The 22,156-nt window shown below is 41.0% G+C and overlaps 1 protein-coding gene across 1 annotated transcript; it reads right to left on the minus strand.

Moving 5' to 3' along the window:
* Positions 1-4,644: 4,644 nt before the first annotated feature.
* Positions 4,645-16,210, minus strand: KCNJ2 (potassium inwardly rectifying channel subfamily J member 2). Its single transcript, XM_026701714.2, has 2 exons — positions 16,098-16,210; positions 4,645-10,060 (listed from the first exon to the last, which is right to left on the minus strand). The coding sequence occupies exon 2, from the start codon at positions 9,850-9,852 to the stop codon at positions 8,575-8,577; it is 1,278 nt and encodes a 425-aa protein (XP_026557499.1). The 5' UTR covers positions 9,853-10,060; positions 16,098-16,210; the 3' UTR covers positions 4,645-8,574.
* Positions 16,211-22,156: the final 5,946 nt, after the last annotated feature.

The raw sequence follows: 22,156 nt of genomic DNA on the forward strand, positions 1-22,156 counted from the left end.
GGGACAAAGAGTGGGGATGGAAGAAAGGGACAGAAAGAAAAAGAAATAAAGAAAAAGGGACAAAGAAAGGGGGGGTGGAAGGAAGGGACAGAAAGAAAAAGAAAGAAAGAAGGAGGGAGGGAGGGAGGAGAAAGATAATGAGATATCTATTCTAGTCCAATCACCTGCTCCAGCAGGGTTAGAAGGGAGGGTGTGGGTGTGGGTGTGGGTATGGGTGGGTGTTCTCCTTGTAATTTACCAGTACATTTTGGTTTTGCCTTCTTCAGAATTGGCACTGTAATATACATTGGGGAAAAGCATTTTTTATGGTGGAGATCTGGTCCAATGGATCCTGTTTAAAGCCTCAACAAAATGTGAGAGCTTCCTGATAGTCTTGGCCATGTTTCGTCCACAAAACCTTTAATTAATAGAAGCCAAAGATGTTTCAATGTGCTGGCAAAGATGCTGGCAAAGATGTTTCAATGTGGAAAAGGGCCTCTAAACTAGGCCTCATTTCAATCTGATGCATCAGGTCTCCCCCTCCTCTCTCTCTCTCTCTCTCTCTCCCTCCTTTCCTCTCTCCCCCTCCCCCCTCCATACCGCCCTTTCTTTGTCTCTCTTTTTTTCTTTCCTTTTTCTCTTTCTTTTCTTCCTTCTCACTTCCTCTCTTTTCTCTCTCTCTTTCCCTCTCCCAGGCTCACCCCATTGATTTGGTGCACCACTCCGCTTGGAGTTGCTTGGGCAGGTCCCTCCAGTGCAGCAGGCTCAATGGGGTGCACCTGCAGGGCTGGCACTTAGAACGCGGCAGTGCCGGCACGTTTGAAAAATAGAGCAAAGCCAGAGGTCGGTAATTTTTGCTGCAAAGAATCACAAAACCTTCTGGGTTGTGCGCAAGAAGGGACACACATGTCAATGCAATTCAGCAACATAAAATAAAGAAATACAAATAAAACAAATCAAAAAGAATCGGCAAAGCATCTCTGGTTAGATTTTATTCACTGCTAGAATCTAATCAGAGATGCTTTGCCAATTCTAGTGCAATGACCTGCTCCAGCAGGGTTGGAAGGGAGTATGTGTATATATGTGTGCATGGCTGTCAAAACTCCAAAAACAGGTCAAGTAGTTCTGGGGAGGCCAGTCATAAATTAGAACACTTGCTAAGCAACCAGCCATTAAGTGAGGACCACTTCTATTTGGTTTGCCAGTCACCAAACCATGCTCACCCAGTCACGTGACCAACAAGTCACGCCACCAGTCATGTGACCAGCAAGCCACGTCCACCCAGTCATGTGACCAGCAAGCCACACCCACCCAATCACATTACCAGCAAACCACACCCTCAAATTAGGCCAGGCCCACAGAAATTTGAATTCCGCCCCTGGGTAGGTGCATTGAGGATGAGTTTGTAGCACCAAAGGTGTGGTGGACGGAAAAAGTTTGGGAACCACTGGTCTAGTGCTACCAACTAAATTACCATGATCAGGAGGTTTCTAGATTCTAGCCAAACTTTTGTACTTTATCTGTGACAATTAGAAGCCTTTGGACCTTATTGTTCTACAAGTGTCTTTAGTTCAGGCACAAACTTTTATTTTATTTTATATAGACTTTTATTGGATAGTTGTGCTGTATATATTGTTTACTTTGCTGTGTTTGATCTATGACTGTAAGTTTTAATTAAACTGAGCTAAACTCAGTACATTCAGTTGTGATAAGGGTAGTGTATGGCCACTTTACTAGACATAATTCCTTTCAGAAATATTAGGTCACAATTTCCAGAAATACCAGACAAAGAAAGGAAAACTCTTCAAACAATTCAAAAATATCAATCTATATAATATACTGTATAACTATCACACTATCAGCCACAAACTGAAGGTTATATTATTTTATAGGTTTCAAACCCCAGATTAGTTTATGATGAACACGTTCACAGGGCAGTTCACAGCCAGTCATAGCATACTTTACAAAAAAGACAAATGCCATTTTCAGCCCACATAAGGTTCTATCATTACTTAATTCTAAATTTTTCTTAGGATAAGAAGTATAATATGTCAGCTATTTCTAAAAGCATAGTTCACCAAATCATAGAAACAAAAAGCAATAGTTATATCTTAAGCTGAAATTTGTAACTTGCAAAATGGCAAGGAGATATTGTTTTCCATGTTTGTTGCTTTGGCATTTAGCAAATTGTCTTAAACTGTTATGCTCAATATCCTTGCTGATTAAGGAAGTAATTGAAGAACTGGAAAGTATGCCAAGGACTCTATGACCTCTGAAAACCTTCCTTACCATTAGTGAAGCTCTTACAAGTCAAGGAAGAGATTATATGTTGAACACCAGGCATTAAAACTTATCTGATTGAAGCATCATGGAAATAGTGAAGACATACAGTTTTATCTCCTTTATTTTTTAAGCTAGCAAGATGGTGGCACTGATAATAGCAGTACTGTCAGGGTGAGGTACTCATATTCAGCACAGCTGGATTGAAAGTTTTCTTAATTTTCCTGGCATGTATCTTTATTTAAATCCTGGGCAAATATTGCTTTTTCTCCTTTGGATCATGTTGCTCACATAATTCAGTCAACTTATTTATTTCATGTATTTACCATGAAATAGTCTCAACAGTTTATGTGAAAAACCCAAACTAAAAAAAATTCAGGATAAAATTTAGTATCAGAGACAATTAAAACAAAATTATTTCCCTATCCAGATTCAATTAATCAATAAGAAATTTAAAAAAATCAAATAAAAATTACAGCATTTGCTGTAGTAATTAAGGTGGGGGGCTAGAAACCAGAAGACAGTGAGTTCTATTCCCACCTTAGGCATGAAAGCCATGTGATTTTGGGCCTGTCATTCTCTTATCCCAACCCACCTACAAGGTTGTTGTGGAGAAAAAGAAGAGAAGGTATATTATGAACGTTTGTTGCCTTGAGTTACTTATAAAGTAATAATGGCAAGATAAAAATCTAATAAGTATTTGCTTCTAAGTTTTAACTTATTCTGTATGCCAGAATCAAGGAGGGCGGGGAATAGGTTGTATTTCTAAGAACACCATCTTGAACATCCCAGCCATATAAATTCAATAAATAAATACCTAATTGTAAATATTTTTCAATTTATCTCTCAGAAAAAAAATGCCTGCCTGAAGCAGCTCTGGGTTGCACCAGGCCCGAGAATGCTCTTGTGTCATTTGGCAGCTTCTGAAAAGAGTAGAAAAGCACACCCCGTTGTCACAGGCCTTTGGGTGGATCTAGAGGCCATGTGAGAAAAGGCCCCTCTCACACAACTTCCAGAGGGTCCAGAGGCCAGGCAAAATACACCACATTCTTATTTGTCACCAAAAAATGACATGGGGGTCGCTTGTGACACACGTATCATAGGATTGCCATCACCATCCTAGAGGAAAAGACAAGATATAAATCTAATACATAACTGCCACTGGTTTCCCTATAGATTCCAGGGACTTTCTTCAGAAATAAAATGTTGTTTATGTCTTATGTGTGTGTGTTTAATTAAGAATTAAATAATAAAATCTTGGAGGAAGACTAGATGAGAATAATTATAAACAAGCCAGAGGAAAATATAAATGTGATGACTGAATACCAGATAAATTAGAAAGGAAATATGATTGAATAATGATTAAAGAGAAACAATGTGGAATTTGGTAAAGGGAATTTACGTGTTTATATGGAAATGGGATAAATTATAAGTACGTGATATAAAGCAATATGTTACCTGCCTTGTAAAAATCTACAATGGAAAGAGGTTTTATGTTTTTAATGTTTAATGATGTTTTGTTTTGTTTGTTTGTTTGTAAAATCAATAAAACTTGTTTTTTTTTAAAAAAAAGAAATAAAATGTTGTGAGAACCTGCAATAGATTATCCTTCCCCCTCCTCCCGGGGGAAGGGGAGGGCCACATCATCTAGGATAGGAAGGACAGCCTTTAAAAAACACCATCCTCTAGAAGATACAGAAATTTTTTCTGAGCATGTGCATGAGATGTTCTCTAATGCTAAGTGTATTTGGCCCTGGAAGGTTAGGGCCTTAGCTTTAGACTGTCACTGTTTGCCTTCAGTTCAGCTGCGCTATCACTAGACTGAAATATAATGCAACATAAACAGCAGCCTTCCTAATGCTGTATTAGTCAGTGCAGCCTTCTTTCTTCCATCTCAGGCAAATCTGAGACTTCAGCTGTCCAGAATAAATTAAAGAAAAGACATAAAGTGTTTACCAATGAAGCCTTAGCAGTATGAAAGTTTTCCTTTCTAAAATGTTGCCTGGCCTGAGAAAGACAAGGAATAAGGAAACTACCAGAAAAGCTTGTATTTTTCTGTTGTCTACAAATACAAGAAACTGGAATTGTAGGGAACTCTACACTAGTAAAAAGCTGTTAATATAATACAATCCTTCTTGAAATGTTGTAGAGTTGAGGATCAAGAAACAAACTGCATTAACCTCTTGAATGTATTTTATTTTTCAGCTGTTATAAAGAGCCAATTATTGCTATTTCCACAGGACACAAATGCCCAGCGAACTCAAGAAGCAAGGCCAGCTCTGCCCAAAAGAACTATAGTTGTATAAGTGACTGTGCCATTAACCTCAATAATAATTTGTGGGTTTGTGGTTTTTTTAAAAAAAAAAAACAGTAACATATAAAAAGTGCAAGAATATTAATTTCTTTATTTAGAAATAATAAAATAAGACATAATATATATAAAAATATGTACAGTCCATGAATTGTGCAGTACATTAGGAAGACTTTGATACAAAAGGCTGCAATTGGGGAAATCGTAAGGGAGAAGGATTGTCAAATGCCTATAGTTTTGTTCACCTTACAAACAGCTGCAGGACAGAAATCCTTTTATGAGAAGAAAAAAAGGAGTTCTCTCAGGTTGCCCGTGGGATGGCAACTACGCAGCCCTCTGCTACTTGAAAACAGTTAACAGCAGCCAACATTTTTTTTCCCCAAAAGACGTTACAGTACTTCTCAGTTTTACCTTGTTAATTCCCCCCAACACACACACACACACACACACACACACACACACACACACACACAAATGGACATAAGAGGACAAAATAACCACTTCAGAACCCTTGGTTTTGGCCAAAAGCATATGCAAGAGATGGAAGCGCAACTGTGGTTTTACTACGTCTTAGCCCCCAACCAAAATACAGAGTGAGCTTACTGAATTTTTTTCATATTTAATCTTGAATGCCAGACTACAGAGGAGTATGGTAGCAATAAAAATTCATCCTCTCTCTCTCTCACTCTCTCTCTCTTGAGCATGTCTTGAGTAAAACAGATCCGTATATGAAGGGCCCCCATTCAAGTATTTTTGGCTTTCTTTTTTTCAGGGAATAGGAAAATTACTGTTTATCCCTGACCTCATGTTTGCAGCCTGGCGACTTGAGTGAGCAATTCACATTCCAGCAAAATCAGTAGGAAATTTCCCATCAGTGTTAAGTGGTCAATGATTGCATCACAGATCTATATTATCTCAACTCTCTGAACAACTGCCCTTTAGGATTAGGCATAATTGCCCTTATTATGAAAATAACAAATTTGTATATCTTCAGAAGGATCATGGGACCCAGACTACATCTCCTCAGGCATGCTTTTGTTTTATTTTAAAAATAATTATAGAGACATGTTAGGGCCATTAGGTACCATGATGTAAGAACTTTCTTTGGAGCAATTCCCTCCCTCCCCCTCCCCCACAGAGAGAGAGAGAGAGAGAGAGAGAGAGAGAGAGAGAGAAAGACACATACACAAGGAAAGACAAAAGGGTTGCTTGAAGAAAAAAATTATAATCCAACAAAGAGTGCAACTGATTATTCACTCTCATCAAGTCTCCAGCAATCTGACAGGAAAAAAATGCCAATAGCAAGGGAAAAAAAACACAACAAAGTAAAACATCCATGTCTAAATAAATAACAAAAAAACTCATTGCATTAGAAACCCCATAAGGCTTGTAAATATTTGCTAAAAACCATGCTAACCAGTAGCATCGTAGGTTCTAAATGATGCCAACTTGACCTTATCTCCTGCCATTTTTTTCTTTTTTTAAATGGACTTCTATTTACATTTGGCTTTAAATATGAAAAAATACTTGATAAACTTTATAAAAATGTACATTTGTTTTTAAAAATTTGAAAACATAAAACCCTGCATCTTGGAAATCTCAATTCTGCGCCAAAAAAGAACATTTAATGATTTTTAGAAAAATCCCTTTCTGAGTGTGTTTGTTTTAAAAATGAATATATATTCAACACTTTGTCAACCCACCCCTCCACTTAATGCCTCAAGTTCTGCAAGTGGGAACTTTGTGCATTTTGGAGTAACTTCCTCCTCACTTTGTTTAACATATTACTAAATACTCTTTGGTTTGCACTTTATTTTCCTTTGCAAAAATATATATCATGATAGCAGCACAAATCACCTTCAATTGCTTTTTATTTATTTCCCTGACTGAGCTCCAATCAGGTTGCCATGCGGATTTAACTCTCTCCATGGAGCGTGGTTGTTTTCTTAAAGAGTTTAGCCTCAGTCTATGGTATAGAAACAATATTTGGATAAAGAGGAAGAGCAAAAACCTTTCTCGAGTTTCAAATCCATCTACTCTGCTTAAATTCCATCCTCTCTGGGAAAATGCCACCGTCTCCAGATAGAGTAATCGGGACACCCAAACCTCGCTGGAGCTCTGTTTTAGTCAACAGTACTAGACCCAGAACAAGCTATTTTTAATGGCATACAGTGAGATTCAATACTGTAAAAGAATCTGGAGTGTGATCCCTTCGTGACACCCTTCTTCTCGGCCTTTGGAGAGGACTTTAAGGGGGCAGCTAAATGGGTACACTTGATCTTAGAGGCACAGATAAGTGTTACAGCATTCTTGGCCAGGGACTCAAAAAATACCATGAAAGTCATGGCTCAAAGGCTTTGGTAGAGCTACTGCACCCACTGATCACCCTAAGACGTATCACTCATTAAACCCCAAAACAAGGGGAAATCTTTTACAGTATTGTTCACTTCAAATGAATGTTCCCTTGAGCAGAACAGAACAGCACACAGTCATTTTCTGTTCTCCTATTCTGGTAAGGGGAAGTTATGCCAAAAAAACACACAAAACCACTGCATGGCGATCCTTGCATCAGATTATTCCATCAGTTTCTTTTCTCTCCTGAGACCCTGCGGCAACTGTGCTCCTAGTACTTAAGCTAACCTGCCATGGCTGAACAAACGCTTTGCCAGTCTTTGCCAATGTAACTTAGACAGAGTATAACTCTACCCTTGTAATGGTTACATGTAATGGTTCATTTCCCTTAAATGCCAGTCTGCTTCTATTATAGGCTTACATCCTAGACCTTACTTTGGAATGTATGCATTCATCTTCATGCTTAATCTTCAATGTTATGCCACAGTTTTCTGGTATTTAACAAACAGGAAAGAACAGGTGTTTCCTTTCCTTGACTCAACCTTTTTTTTTCTTTTCCTTTAAAAAAAATCAGAAGCTCATCTATCTACCTATATCTAGATTTGTTACCTGTCACAATCAAGCAACTCTTGGTGGTGTTATTTCCCTAAACCAGGGCAATGGAGCAAAAAAAAAAAAAAAAGGGACTGTTAATTGTACTCTAAACTTGACTTTTGGAATAAGGTGCAGTTAAAAAAAATACACACGTGAAGGACCTGAAAGGGAGGAAAAATAGTCTGAAAGCAGCCTGTTCTATTTAAATAAAAAATCCACTGTGCAAAAGTGTGCATTTTTTTTCTTTGGTATTCACTAAGGTAGTTTGGAAATCAAAACATATATTGGGTGAAATGAATCTCATGCCATTTCCAAGCACTATTTAAAAAAAAATAGCTTGCTATAGGCTACTGCATGACCTTGTGTTACATAAGAATTTTCCTGTAACTGGATAGTCGGGGAGAGAAATTGATTCTAGGTACTGAACTACTGGCCTCAACCGACAGATTTCCTAGTTCACCAGTCGCTTGATTGATGGACAGAGCTTTCAAATAAACAAATTCAGGACTGGGGGGGGTTCTCCTCTTTTTTCTCTGTTTGATACACACACACATATATATAAAAGGAAACAAGTATTAAACTGTGACAAAAATAATTACAGTTTGTGTTCAAGTAGTTAGCAGCAATTTTTAAAAGGAAAAAGAAAAACCCAAGGCAGACTCTTGCCTTGGTTATGCCATTAAAAATATTCTTGTTCCCAAGGGAGAAGCATTGGGGGAAGAAAAACCATGGATAACAAACAATAGAGCTCGACCAAAGCTTGCCTGCAAGTTCAAGTTTTGTAAAAAAATATATACATAATTTATTCTACAACATATGTGCCTTTTAGCAATTAATAGACATAGTGCTTCAGGTTCCAAGTTCATGCCTTGCTGTACCTACTCTGAAGACAGCACTTGAAAACCAGCTCAGGGTTTTGACTCCTTAGGGCTGCTTGCCCATCCGTGTCCAACAGTACCATCAGCTGAAAACCTGTTTGCAGCCACTTCTCAATGCAGCATGCCCGTTATGGTGAAATACATTTTAAACATTGCAGAACGTATTCTCCCTACCCCCAGTCATATTTCAGACTCTCGCCTCAAAGGTCTTGGTTCTAGGGGCACCCCTGCTTGGCTAAGATGGTCCATTTCTGGATGAGTATCTGTACTCGTGCTCTCAGGCACCCCATTGTCACTATCCTCTTCCTCTTTGCCCGCAAGGGCAACTTCATTCTCATAGCAAAATGAATTTGCATTCGAGAGGATATATTTTTTCTCAGCTAAGTCTCTGGCACTGCAAAGGGGTGTGTTCGGCACTTCGTATGTTTTGTGGAACCTGGAGTAATCCACTTTGTAGTAGCTCTTTTCTTCAAATAGGACTGGCTCATAGCGATGGCCCCACAGGATTTCATTTGCTAGATATGAGCTACGGCACTGAGTGGTCATAGCGGTGGCTTCCACCATGCCCTCCAGTATCACTACAATTTCAAAGTCTGCATTGTCCATATCTTGCTTGCTTAAGTCATATAAAGGGCTCTCTTCATCTATTTCGTGGACAATTGTAATGGGCGAGACCAAAAATATACGGTCTATCCCACTGTCAAACCCAACATTGATGTCTATTTGATCCAGAGGGATATATTCTCCTTCAGTGGTGATCCGGGATTTGAGGAGCTGAGCTCTCACGTGTGCCTCCACCAAGTGGCTTTTGCGCAGATTGCCAACCCTCCACATCAAGCAAAGTTTTCCGTCTCTCATGGCTACCACAGCATTGTGACTGAAGATGAGAGTTTCGTTTCTCTTTTTGGGTTTCGCCATCTTAGCCATGACAGCGCCAATGATGAAGGCATCAATGATGCAGCCAACTATTGATTGGAAAACCACCATGAAGACTGCAATAGGGCACTCATCTGTGACACACCTGAAGCCATAGCCGATAGTGGTCTGTGTTTCAATGGAGAACAGAAAGGCTGCGGTAAAGCTGCGCACCTCAGACACACAAGGTTTGTCCGTTTCCTCTAGGTCCCCATGCAATAAGGCAATCAACCAAAATACACAACCAAAGAAGAGCCAGGAGAGGATGAAAGCCAGACAGAAGATAAGCAACATCCATCTCCAGCGGATGTCGACGCAGGTGGTAAAGATGTCTGCTAGGTACCGCTGACCTTTTTCACCCACATTAATGAACTGGACGTTGCAATGGCCATCCTTCTTGACAAACCGGCTCCTGCATTGTTGCCTGGTGTGTACTTTGCTCTTCCCATTCCCAAAACCGTTGGCCACTGCCATAGTTGCCAGCTTCATACCATCCTCTTCCGAGGAAACGATGCTATAGCGGTTGGTTCGCACGCTGCCCATCGCTTCCGATGTGGACTCTGGTGCTTCTGCTTTAGAAAACAGTCTGAGTTTCTGCAGAACTCTTTGGAGAAACAGTTTTGAATGTTCTTGTGAACACACTCAGATGAAAAAAAATGAGGGAGAAGCTGGTGCCTCCGTCAACACTTGACTTTGCCAAGGAGAACCTTGTGATAGTCACAGTTGATCATCTACCAGGAAGAGACATGACCTGTAATAAGAGGGAAAAAAGAATCAGCAAATGCTTGAAACAACTCTCTCTTTCTTTCTCATCCCCCCAATTCTTTTTTTTATTCCTAGCATGCTCAATTTTGTTTAGTCAAGGAGCACATAATTTATTCAGTGGTAATTTAGCATAGCTGTAGAATCAAACTCTTCTGAAAAGAAAAATCAACATCAAATATCCTGAACACAGCATCTATGTCCTTGCAAAATACACAGATCGAATGTTTGTATTTTTAAAAAGTACCATAATGGTATTATTCTAAAATTATATATGTCTCAGAAAGTGTTAGAGATGCCATCTAATTCCTGTTTGCAAAACAAGACAGCAAGCCTTTTGAAATCATTCAGCATGGGATTATTCTGATAGCATTTTGGCTTTGGAGGTTCAGCTTGTCAGATCTGGCTTAAGACTGCTAGAAACCTTTCAAGTGATTTCAAAGGGAATTCTTTCTTAAAGACCAAATATTACACTGCAACCCATATCCCTTGCCAAGTTTTCTGCTTTCACACAACATTGAAATTTTGGAATAGAAAACTTTTGTTTCTTGTTTTACTCCATTTTCAACAGTTTGATTTCCCTTTTGAAAGCTTTTTCTTAAAGAGTATTAGAAAGCAATAACTGAATATTATTTTTTATTATTTTCGTGAAACTCTATTTTGATTGTGAAAACAAAGTAGTTTCATGGTAGCTATTTTAATGGAATGAAAACTACAAAATGTATTGGAAATGCAGTAAATATTTAATGGAAACCTGAACAAGACCCAAGAATAACTTTATGAAGGGAAGAATGTATCTTTTAATCACTTGCATTTTTAAGCCAATGGGTATAACTGAATAAGCATGTATCCTTTGCCGTCCACGCAAAATAGATGGGTGGGTGAGTGCAAGAGTGGGTGGATGAGTAGATAGATAGATAGATAGATAGATAGATAGATAGATAGATAGATAGATAGATAGATAGTAAGACAGACAGACAGAAAAACTTGGGATTAAGAGATGCAAAGCATTTAATGAGTAAGATAAAGAATAGCCCTGATTTTGCCTTATTAGTGACATACAACAATTAAGGACTCTGACTGGGATCCATGTTCTAATCCAAGCCACAAGATACAACCAACCAATTAACAGCTAATCTGCATCACATTGCCTGTGTATTAAAAAACCTGCTTCTTCGTTTAAGTCTTCTTTGATGACGTATGCCTTTAATTCTTACCAAGCAATGCTGTTAATTAAAAAATCCTTCAACCAAAGCAGAATTCTACAAGACAAGTGTGCATTCTTGAACCTGAAGAGCAAAAGAGCTTTGGTTCCCTCCACCCCCAACCCCCACCCCAAATGACTGACAAATCATGAGCAGCTAGCTGAACAGTACTCATACATACATGCATACACTGGTAGTCCTCGACTTATGACCATTCACTTAACGACTGCCACAAAAATAGTAAGAATGGGTCTGGTCACAATTTTACAACTATCATGGCTTATGACTATAAGCATTACAGTCGCAACTCAAGCACTACTAAGGCTTACTACCGTGTTTCTCACAAAATAAGGCTGGGCCTTATTTGTTTGACCCCTGAAAAAACGGGTAGGCCGTCTTTTCGTGGGTGACTTAATTTCCTCTCCCACCTAGAGAGGCCCATACACACATACCTCACCGCGAGGCCACTTTTATCGGCGGACAAAAGCTCCCTTGAAGGCAGAGTCCCCAGCCTCTTCAGGGAGCTTTCATCTGCCGATAGAAGCGGCCTCGTGGCGAGGGGAGTGTGTGTGTGTGTGTGTGTGCGCGCTCGCCCCGAGGCCGCTTCTACCGGCCGATCGAAATGGCTGGTGACTGCATTTGGGAACTTTCCATTGTCTCAAAGAGACGGTCTAAAGGCGAGGGGACATAGGCAGCCATGCCTCACCCTGAAGTGGCTGGGGACTCTGCCTTCAAGGGAGCTTTCGTCTGCTGATAGAAGCGGCCTTGCAGCGAAGGGAGTGTGGTGTGTGCGCGCTCGCCCTGAGGCCGTTTCTACCGGCCGATCGAAGTGGCTGGTGACTGCACTTGGGAAGCTTCCATCGCCCAAAAGAGACTGCCCTAACGGCGAGGGGACACGGGTAGCCACGCCATGCCCTGAAGCGGCTGGGGACTCTGCCTTCAGGGAGCTTCTATCGGCTATCGGGGTATTCTAGCCTAGCCTACCTGCAGGGCACTCCTAAAGGCAAGTTTTCTCCCCATCCCCCCCGCCCTTCCCCTGCCCATTTCTCTTCACCTCGTGTATTTCTAACAAACGATGTGAGAAATGGCAGGGGAAAGTATGGTTTGAATAGGCCTAAATTTGGGGGCGGGGCTTAATTTCACCTCATGCCTAGAAATCATGCTGGGCCTTCCTATTGGTGGAGGCCGTATTGTTGGAGAAACACAGTAGGAAGTAAACTATTTCCAGCATATGGGACTGTAGCTTTCTAAATGCTGAAACCACAACAAACATTCAGTTTTCTTTCTTAGTGAAATACATTCATTTCACATTTTCCATAAAAATCCTAAGATTTAAAAATGCAGCAGGTAAGAATGCATTTGTAATGCTGCATCAATTTATTGTTCTTATTCATTATGGCAGCCTCTTATTCAGAGCCCCCTTTCTATAGTTTATATGGAAGGCACCTTCATAATGCGGTACCTTAAAAAGGAACAATATCAAATCTCACAGAGTCTTAAATGAAGAAGAAGAAGAAAATCATTGGTTTACGTGAAATATCAAAGCTTTTCCAATGTGGAATAGTGGTAAAAGTGTTGCACTACAACTGGGAAGAGCCAAGTTCAAGTCTAAGTTCATTGTGAACATTTATTGGATGACCTTGAGCTAGTGACTTTCTCTCAGCCCAATCTATTCCAAAGAGTTGTTGTGGAGATGAAATGAAAGGAAATCTTCATGTAAGCTGCCTAGAGCTCCTGAGGAAAGGCAGGATATCAAATACATTACAGAGTAACAATTTGTGGGCCATATCAGTTTATGCCATACATTTTAGTAATCTAAAACCTTAGCAAGAGAAGGACATTTTCTTAGGTATTACCACCATCTAATCATATTATACAATATATATATTATACAAACCTTTGTCTAATTTTCTGGATTCCACCTGCATATATTATGTACTTTAGAGATATTTCTTTTTGAATAGCTGAATGATGAAAATATAAAGCAGAGGGATAAGCAGAACTCTATCCTGGTTTTTGATTAGTAACTTCCTGAAATTTGTCATCTGCAAGCTTTTTGCTGCATTATCTTCTGGTAACTTCCAATAACTCACGGTTTTTCAAATGCATATTCATTCTCAGGTTGAAAAATAAAGAGAGTGGGAGGAGGGGCGAGAGATGTGGGATAGAAGAATATTTGGATTTAAAGGAAAAAATATGCATGGGACATAGGATATCTATACAGAATAAGATTTTACAAAGCCAAATTGATCTGTGGGCATTTGATCAAATTCAAATCATTATCAGCATTGTATATTTGGAAGCAAAGCCTCCACACAGGTCAGATAAAGTGACCCTTCATGAAAAAAAAAACACTGGACTATAACTTTCTATAATGTTCTGAGACCTCATCTAGAATTTTGGAAAATAAAGAGTTGGCACATCACACTCCATTTATTACAGTCTTGGCTCTTTTTCCATAATTTACATTCCTTTAAGCAGCAAGAAAAAGGCATGGGGTCAGAGGTTAACACTTAATCTCCGGATAAGGATAAGAACAGCATATTAGGAATTTGGCTTCTAATACCAATCCAGGCAGAATCAGGCTCTGAAAATATTTAGAAGATACATTTTTTGCACATATGCCACACGTAGACAAAGCAACTCCTTCAATGTCATATGTAGCAGTCCTCCTCCAAATACACAAACTGGGTATAAAATTTGGTGAAAAATGCTCTGCAAGATTCTTTGTTAAGAAACTTGTTGCTAATGGTCATTTCTTAGCTGCAGAAACATTTCTTTCCCTTCCTCTTCTATCATAGATGCACAATCTTTTCAGTAATGTAGCCATATTAGCCCTGTTATCTAAAATAGGGTATCAAGCATCATGCTTGGCAGTGCGTTTTCCTCATATAGTGCAAATATTTACCAAGACACATGTCACTAGAAATCTTGAGAACACTGAAAGCTTGCGTGTCCCTCCAGCCCACCTGTCTCTTTTCTCTTGCCCACCAGCAGACATCCCACACTCCACCTGGAGAAAACACCAACTGAATTGTGAGTCTACAATGCTACTGAACTATACCATAGAGCTGATTCTTTCGCATCCCAAGAATAAAATAAAAATATCTGGGACTAGCTTCATAAATCAGCTCAGTGCCTTTTTTTAAAGCCCTTCTACAGCTTTAGAAAAAGAAAGCAAATATTTTGCTTAAATACCCTCCCCCCCAAAATTCAGATTTTGGAAGTAGATGTTGACAGTTGGAAAGTATCAAGAAAAAGGGGTACAGCGGATAGGTTCCGGATCTAAATCAACTGCACCTACATAGCTTTGAAGCAAAAACACAGCACAGAGAGGCTGATGAGAGATTTTAGCAGCTGAAAGGACTGGGGAGGGAGGAATAGTTAATGAGCATATAGCAGTTATTTCCCAGTTGCCAGCATACACCTCTACTGAGGCTGTTCAAGGCACATGTTGCTAAGTGAAGGTAACTGCTCCTTGTCTGTGCCTTTGAGTAAACAGAATGGCTCTGAACAGAGTTCACATCAATGCTCTTTTCTACTGTCTGCCAGACTCTTTGCAGCCTCCCAGTTACTTGCTGTCTCTTCATTCCCATCTCCATTCTATGTTTTTTTTTCTCCTAATGACATAATCAAAGCATTTTAAAAACAAAAATAAAAGTGACAGGCAATGTTGGCAAGAAATATGATGGAAACACACCTAGCCAACTTGTTTGTATAAGATGAGGATGACAAAGTAATTACCTAATGACAGCATCACTGATAAAATCACCCTTGTGTAGATAGAAGTATAGAAAAAGGACTGAATATGGTACAGCATAATGCACATGCATGCAGCTATGTACATATATGCCTAGAGGCTGACCCAGTACAATCCAGAAAAGCAGAAATATTGGGTTGAGAAAAAGCATGATAAGAAGAGGTTTGAATTGCTCACAGTAGTCCTTAAAGCTGCTTGAAGCTGATCCCAACTAAACGTTCCAAGAATAAACTATTTTCGGATGGCAAAATCTGCAACGGGCTTTAGCATAATGAAAATTATCAAATCTAAATGGGGAAAAAAATTATAATGAATCAAGTTAATGTGATGCAATCTCTCCGAAGCTGTAAAACTCTCACCAGATTTTTTTTTTTTTTTTTGCTTCCAATTCTTGGCACCTATAACATCCATCACTCTCTCTCTCTCTTCTCTTCCTCTTTATCCTTTTCAAAAAAAAAAGTGGGGGGGGGGAATCCACTCAAGGCTTCTGTGCATGCTGAACAAGAACAGTCAAAATGTGGTATTTTAAGTTGTTGTGAAATATAAGCACTGGGCAAACCTAAGGGCTAGATGCTATGACCTTTTTCCCTGAGTCACAGCATTTTTATTTTTATTTTGTAATCACGGGCCAAAAAAGGAAACGGCAAAAATAAGAGAGCAACTAATAACTAGCAGCTTTCTTTGCTAACTTCTATGCAGAGCAGCACTGCAAAGTCTGCGTCGTGCAGTGAAACCTAAGAGCATAAATCGCCGCGATTACGAACGAAACTACCTGGGACTACTTCGCCAACTATCCAAAGGAGCAATGCAAGCAGCTGCTAAACAGGGAGTTTAGGAGGAGAAAAATCGCTCCGCTTCTATTCAATCAGAAACTGGGGTCGTTGTTTTTTTTCACACCCCCGACGCTCAGAAAAACTACTGTGGGGTTGGAATTCTGCATCGAGTATCAACAATCCCGAAGTATTTGCCCGGTTTTCGAGGTTCTGTTTCTGTTTCTTTCTCCTTTAGGAAAAAGACAATTAGGTGTTCTCCGGGAGGAGAAAAAAAAAATTCTTCCTTACCTGCGGGTGAGTTTTAAGCTACGCAATGAATGACTATTATGATCAAGAGCGTAAGATCCAGACAAGCATGCCGAAGGTCCGCCGCTAACCGCTGCATCCCTTGCAAATGAAACAACTGAATAAGCTACTGCCTGAAGGACCCATGTGATTTTTAATACCGGCTCATGTGTCTCCACCTCTTTGTAACCAAACCAATGAGAATCGCGGGGCTGGCTTGCAGAGCCTGAGGCTGACTTGTAGCGACTCCGCCGAGGGAGTCTTGCCGAGGAAAGCGAGAGGGATGGAGCCGAGCGAGCGGGGAGGGATGGGGCGGAGGAACGACGGTGGGAAAAGGGGGAAAAAGTGAAATTTAACTCTGGGCTTCCTTCACTTGCGCCGAACTCTTCGCGGGGACCTGCCGCAACTCTGCAGAACGCAAAAAGTATATGAAGGAGGCACGGTTTATCTAAGCGGCCGGGTGTGGTGCGGAAAAGGAGGGGGGGGGGAAACCGGGTACCTTGCGCCCACCCCCACCCCCGGGAACAGGATCCGCCTTGCCCCCAATATTTCTGAGGCTTGAAATCCTGCGGTTGCTACCTTGGGACGGATTTTGCGAAGCAGATGGCAGGGAACGTGAGAAGGCAGGCGAGCTGGGGAGATCCCGGGAAGGAAATGTGGCTCTGATGGGGCGGGGGCCGGAGGACCAGCATCAAGAGAAGAAATAAGAGAAATTGGGAGAGGGGGAGTTTTGTTTGGAGTAGGCAGAGGTGGGAAGTGGGGGGGAGAAACCAATGAAGGCTTGGTTTATTGAGCCACCAGTCCTCCGTAGACGGCAGGGAGCTCCAGGCGGCGAAACTGGATTGGGGGTGGGGGTGGGGGGCAATTGTACAGCAAAGAATGGAGGGGAGGAAGTAATGCGGGATTGCGATAAGGTAGACGTGGTAGGAAAAAGAGTTGCGTTGAGGTCCGTTCTTGAAAGAGGCCTGCCAGGGGTCCCACAGGTTGACCCTGCGGGGAGTTTGTACGTAGACCCGTAAAAGAAGCTTCCTACAACGTTAGCAGGTGCAGACTACCGTCGAGTAAGGCAACGGTAGGTGGAAAGATAGCATCCTGTGAAATTGAACTTGTTAAAAAAAAAAAAGTTTAGGACCTGTATTAAGCACGGGGTGGTAAGATGAGGTGATGACCAGAAGAAAGGAATGGATCCAATTAGGAAGAGAGTTTAGGGAAAGGCGGGGCGGAGAGATTTAGTCTTAAAAAGGAGAGGGGATTGAGAAGGTGTGAAAAACCGATTGCCCCCAGGATCTTATGGGAAGCTATAAAAAAATCGGGAGGTGTTGAAAACGGGGCAGAAAACGTTGGAAGAAGTATTGTGGGAGTTCAAAGTTTTAGATTTAGCGGATTTCGACTTTCAAACAACTCGAGCGGGGTTTGCTTTTGGCAGCTTGAGGACAAGAAAATTATCTACGCTCTTTTTAACCGCCGTGAAATTATGAATGGGGGTCTTTTAAGTTATCAAACAGGTGTCGACTTTTTAGCGATCGCATATTCTCCGTGACTGAGTTAAGAGTGGAAGTAATCATTCTCCTCAAAGCTATCTGGGCCTTGAAGCAGCCGTTCGCCAATTAAAAATCTGCCACTTAAATCAGCGTTTGCTGTGTGAAATCACAACCCTCCGCCACTTTAAATTAGTGTGTGTGTACAGTATCACAAGTCACACGCCTCTACCTTCAAACCAGTGGCTGCTATTTAAAGAACACGCCTCCCTGCCAGCTAAATCAGTGAGTGTCTAAATAATCTCTCAAGCAGGAAAAAAAAACCTGCCCCAAATCACCCAACTTCTAGACAGCGTCTTCTACTTCTTCCCGGTCCGCACCCGTGCTTATTGTACCTATTGGTCTATTCATTCCTCCTCTGCCTCAAGGACCAATCAGGAAGCAGCAGGGGAGCAACTTTATCCGCCTTCTTTTTCCTGCTGAATTCCGCGCCGGCAGTCGAAAGCTCTCCCGAAATCCCGGGACTGGTGGAATCGTTGGATTCCTGGAGGACGGAACGTAGCTGGGGCTTTCCTAGTCTATGAGGGAAGTCTGGGCTGAAGGACAATAATATAAGTAGAAGGAGAGATAGTTGAAGCAAGGAGGGCATTGCTTGGGAAATGAAAAACAAAATATTAAACGGTGGTTTTGAGCCTGCTGCTGAGGTTCAGCCTGTTGACGTTAAAGAGAAGGGAGCAAGAAAAAAAAGCATTTATGAGCAGTTCAAATACCTATTTTGTAATTAGAGCCCCTAAAAATCATCCACAGATAAGCAAGACCAGTGAAAGGCAGCATCAAAAAGAGTTCAAATTCCTATGTGTAATCCTTGTAATTTTTTTATAATGCCCTTTGGTTGCATATTATAAGGAGTAATGCAACAGAGAGCTAAATTACCTATGCTTTTAAATGTCTAAGCCTTGGGGAGGGGATTTAAAGTTGTCTCTTAATTTGAAAGGGAAACAAACTGTAGAAGAAAAGAAAGGATAAACAGCTATTTCTCCTTCTCCCAGCGGAAAAGAAAAAGTTACAGGAAAGGAACTCCATCCTTCCTCCAAAACAAAAAGAGCCTTGAATTATGTTTCTGAAGAGAGAAGGGACATATGCAATAAAGAAGAGGGTGGCTAGGCATCTTTTCTTGACACCCCAATGGTGAATTACTTCTACAGTATGGTGCTTCAGGACACAACCTGAGCAGTCTCCCTGCCTGCTTAATTACCTGCTCCCCAGGTTATGCAGACACCAAGGATAACTAAATTCCCTTCTTCCATCTGTATGTGGTTTGGTGAGGTTGGTGTCTAGTTCTCCACACTATCCCTTGGAAGAAGAGAATAGAAAGAGGTCGTGTATTGTTTCAAGGAAGGTGCTCATGTAGCTGTTTGCAATTCATCCAAAGGCCAGCATTTGTTAGTGTTGGGTGGAAGCTCCCATTGTACTACCCAAAAGAAAATTCAAATGGATGGTTGTATTTCTAACACAAGGATCCCAGTAGAAAACATACCTCATAGAAACAGTAAGTGATTGAAGCAGAAGCAGGGATCTTGCTGCTAACTCTTGACTGAATGCATTTTAGCCTGTCAGCAGAAAGAGCTGGTCAATTCACAACAGTACAATTAGCACTGGCTTTTTGCTTACTATCAGTTCAATCCTCCTGCTTTGTTTTCTCTGAGCAAGGAAGGCTGAGTAAATGATGGTACCAATTATCTTCATTGGCTCACTTGCCTGAGCCCTTCCTATGGCATCTCCCCTTTGTATGTTTTTTTTTTCCCTTCGGGCAGGAGGAAGTGGATGTGAGTAAAAGTTTCCCAAACTTAGAGGAATAGCAGCCAAGTGCTTGATTGATCACATAATCCTCTCTTCTCACTCACCCCCTTTAAAATTGGGTGTGTTGTGTGTACCACATGCTGGGCTAAAAAATTAATATGTGGCTCAGCCTAAGGGACTGAGTTCATTCAATAAGCTTTGGATAGCATGCTAAGTGGTCACAGCCTCTGGGAAGAGAATTAAACTGAGGAAGAAAATCATTAAGCAGAACCATTTTTTAAAAAGGTGGTAATGAGTCTTACATTAATAGAATAGTCCTGAAGTGGGGGACTCCAAATATCAGGAAGACTACTTCCTTCAGTGCAGGGCCCAGAGGCCAGATTCGGCCCACAGGGTGCTTCGATCTGGCCTGCAGGGCCGCCCTGGAAATAGCAAAGGACCGGTTCATGGTGCCTCTACCAGTGAAAATGGAGCTTGCTAGGGCCTCACACGGCCCTCCGGAGCTCTATTTTTGCTGGAAGGGGGTTGCAGGAGGCCATTGCAGCCGAAAATGGAGCTCAGGAGCCTGTGTTTGCTGGCAGAGCACTCAGGCCACCACAGGTGCCCCCCAACACAAGTGACACCCTGGCCACGTCCAGTCCTGCACACGAGATCAAACACAAACCTGATGCGGCCCACAATGAAATTGAGTTTGACACCCCTGCTCTAGTGTATAGTATGTTCAATTGTATACCTCAAGAAAAATGCAAAGTAAGAAGACAGGGATTGGGGCCTGATCTTCCCTGATAGGTTGGATGAGGAAAATGGGAGGTGGATAGGCTTCTCTGGCCCAAAGGATAACAGATAGAGAAGTGGTTCTCTAACAGGTAGAGAAATGGAGAGAAAGCAATTGGATGAATTGGTGGAGTCGTCAGCAATCTGAGTCAGCACCTGGGCAATAAGTAGATTTCTTCCTTTTAAAAGCATTTTGCAGTCAGATTTTCAGTTTGGATAAGCCTGTTGTCCTCCAGAAGGAGTGAAATTTAGAAAAGTGTGTGTGTGTGTGTGTGTGTGTGTGTGTGTGTGTTGAGGCAGTGGGGGTTCCAATAGGACGTCCCTTCCCTCTTTTCCAAACTATGGCCCACATAGATTCATAAAGATTGTGAATCACAGCTTAACTGTCTCAACTCACCAATGGGGTGTTCTTTAAACTTAAAGGAGTAGATTTAAGTACAGGTAGTCCTCTACTTACAATCACAATTGAACCCCTAATTTCCATTTGCTAAGCAGGAGAATTGTTAAGTGAGTTTTGCCCCATTTTACGATCTTTTTGCCACAGTTGTCAAGTGAATTCCTGTAGTTAAATGAATCATGCAGTCCTAAGAAAATCTGGCTTCCCACATTGATTTTGCTTGTCAGAAGCCAACTGGGAAGGTTACAAATGGTGATCACATGACCCCAGAATGGTGCCCCTATCATAAATACAGGCCAGTTGCCAAGCTGATCACATGATCATGGGTATGCTGTTACAGCTGTAAGGGTGAAAACTAGTCATAAGACTTTTTGATGCCTCTGTAACTTCAAAGGGTCACTAAATGAATGGTTATAAGTTGAGGACTGCCTGTTTAGTTTTCTTCATCTTTGACATTAATATGAAAGATATTACTTTCACATGGAAAAGTTTTCATTATGTAAGATTCCATCATTTTGTCTAATACTCAGAGGTTGCAAGGCTGTCTTGCTTAGCCTTGTTTAGCAATGGAACTGTTGGGCTCAATTGTTACAAGTTGAGGCCTACCTGTATACTGCTCTATATGTTCTAGTTTAAAACTCTGACAACAGGAGACTTTGTTTGCCGGGTTTTGTCATTTGCTTGTTATTTGTTGGCAACATTTGGAGCACATTCCTATCAGAATGCCTCAGGAACCATCGATCAAAAAAATGACTGCAATTATTCCCCTCTTCATCAGATATTTTTATAGTAAGAAACTATGAAACTGTGAGCGGGAAAAATGGATAATTAGAAAAATAAGACATCATCCAGAGCTTCCAAAAATTGAATTAGGCAAGGCATTTGCATACTAAAAGCCTTGTTTGGAAGCAACCTTAGGTTACAGATGAAATCATCTTATTGGCTAACATAATTTTATTAGAAAAAAAAAGCTGCAAGAAAAATATGGCACATGCTCAAAAATGCAATTCCTATATCAACAAGTTATTTCAGTGGATAATGTGTTTCAATGTCTTAAAACACTGAGAAACCCCACTTAGTTGTAGGGGAACTATTTAATTAGTTTCTTTTTCACTTATGAAAAAGTGTTTTTTCACAAACACTAATCAGTAGTTTCAATTACTAATTGAATTATTATAGCATTGGCTTCTGGTGTTTTCAGAAATCATGTATGGAGGGTACAGGTAGCCCTTGACTTACAATTGCAATTGAGCCCCAAATTTTCCTCCACAACCAACGGAGCCACTCTCCTGATCTCTGTCAGCTGTTCATCTTCCCCCTCAGATTCAGACTCTGGTGGCATGACAGACACATGTGTCAAAGGTGACTTGCCATGACATTTTGGGTGACACGCAAACACCAACACTATTCTCTCATGACTTTCAGAGTCTGTGTGAGATTGGGGCATACTGATGAGCTGTGGTGCTGCAGTGGTTAGAATGCAGTACTGCAGGCTACTTCTGATTGCCGGCTGCCTGCAGTTCAAGTCTCACTGGTTCAAGATTGACTCAGCCTTCCATGTTCCATTATTCCGAGGTCGGTAAAATGAGGACCAAGATTGGTGGGGAACAATC

Source organism: Pseudonaja textilis, chromosome 2 (assembly GCF_049901715.1).
Source record: "Pseudonaja textilis isolate UNSWEBS1 chromosome 2, rPseTex1.2, whole genome shotgun sequence".
Lineage (NCBI taxonomy): Eukaryota > Metazoa > Chordata > Lepidosauria > Squamata > Elapidae > Pseudonaja > Pseudonaja textilis.

Excerpts from the sequence above, each read along its gene's own strand:
- KCNJ2 (XM_026701714.2), bottom strand. The coding sequence starts at position 9,852 with ATGGGCAGCGTGCGAACCAACCGCTATAGCATCGTTTCCTCGGAAGAG.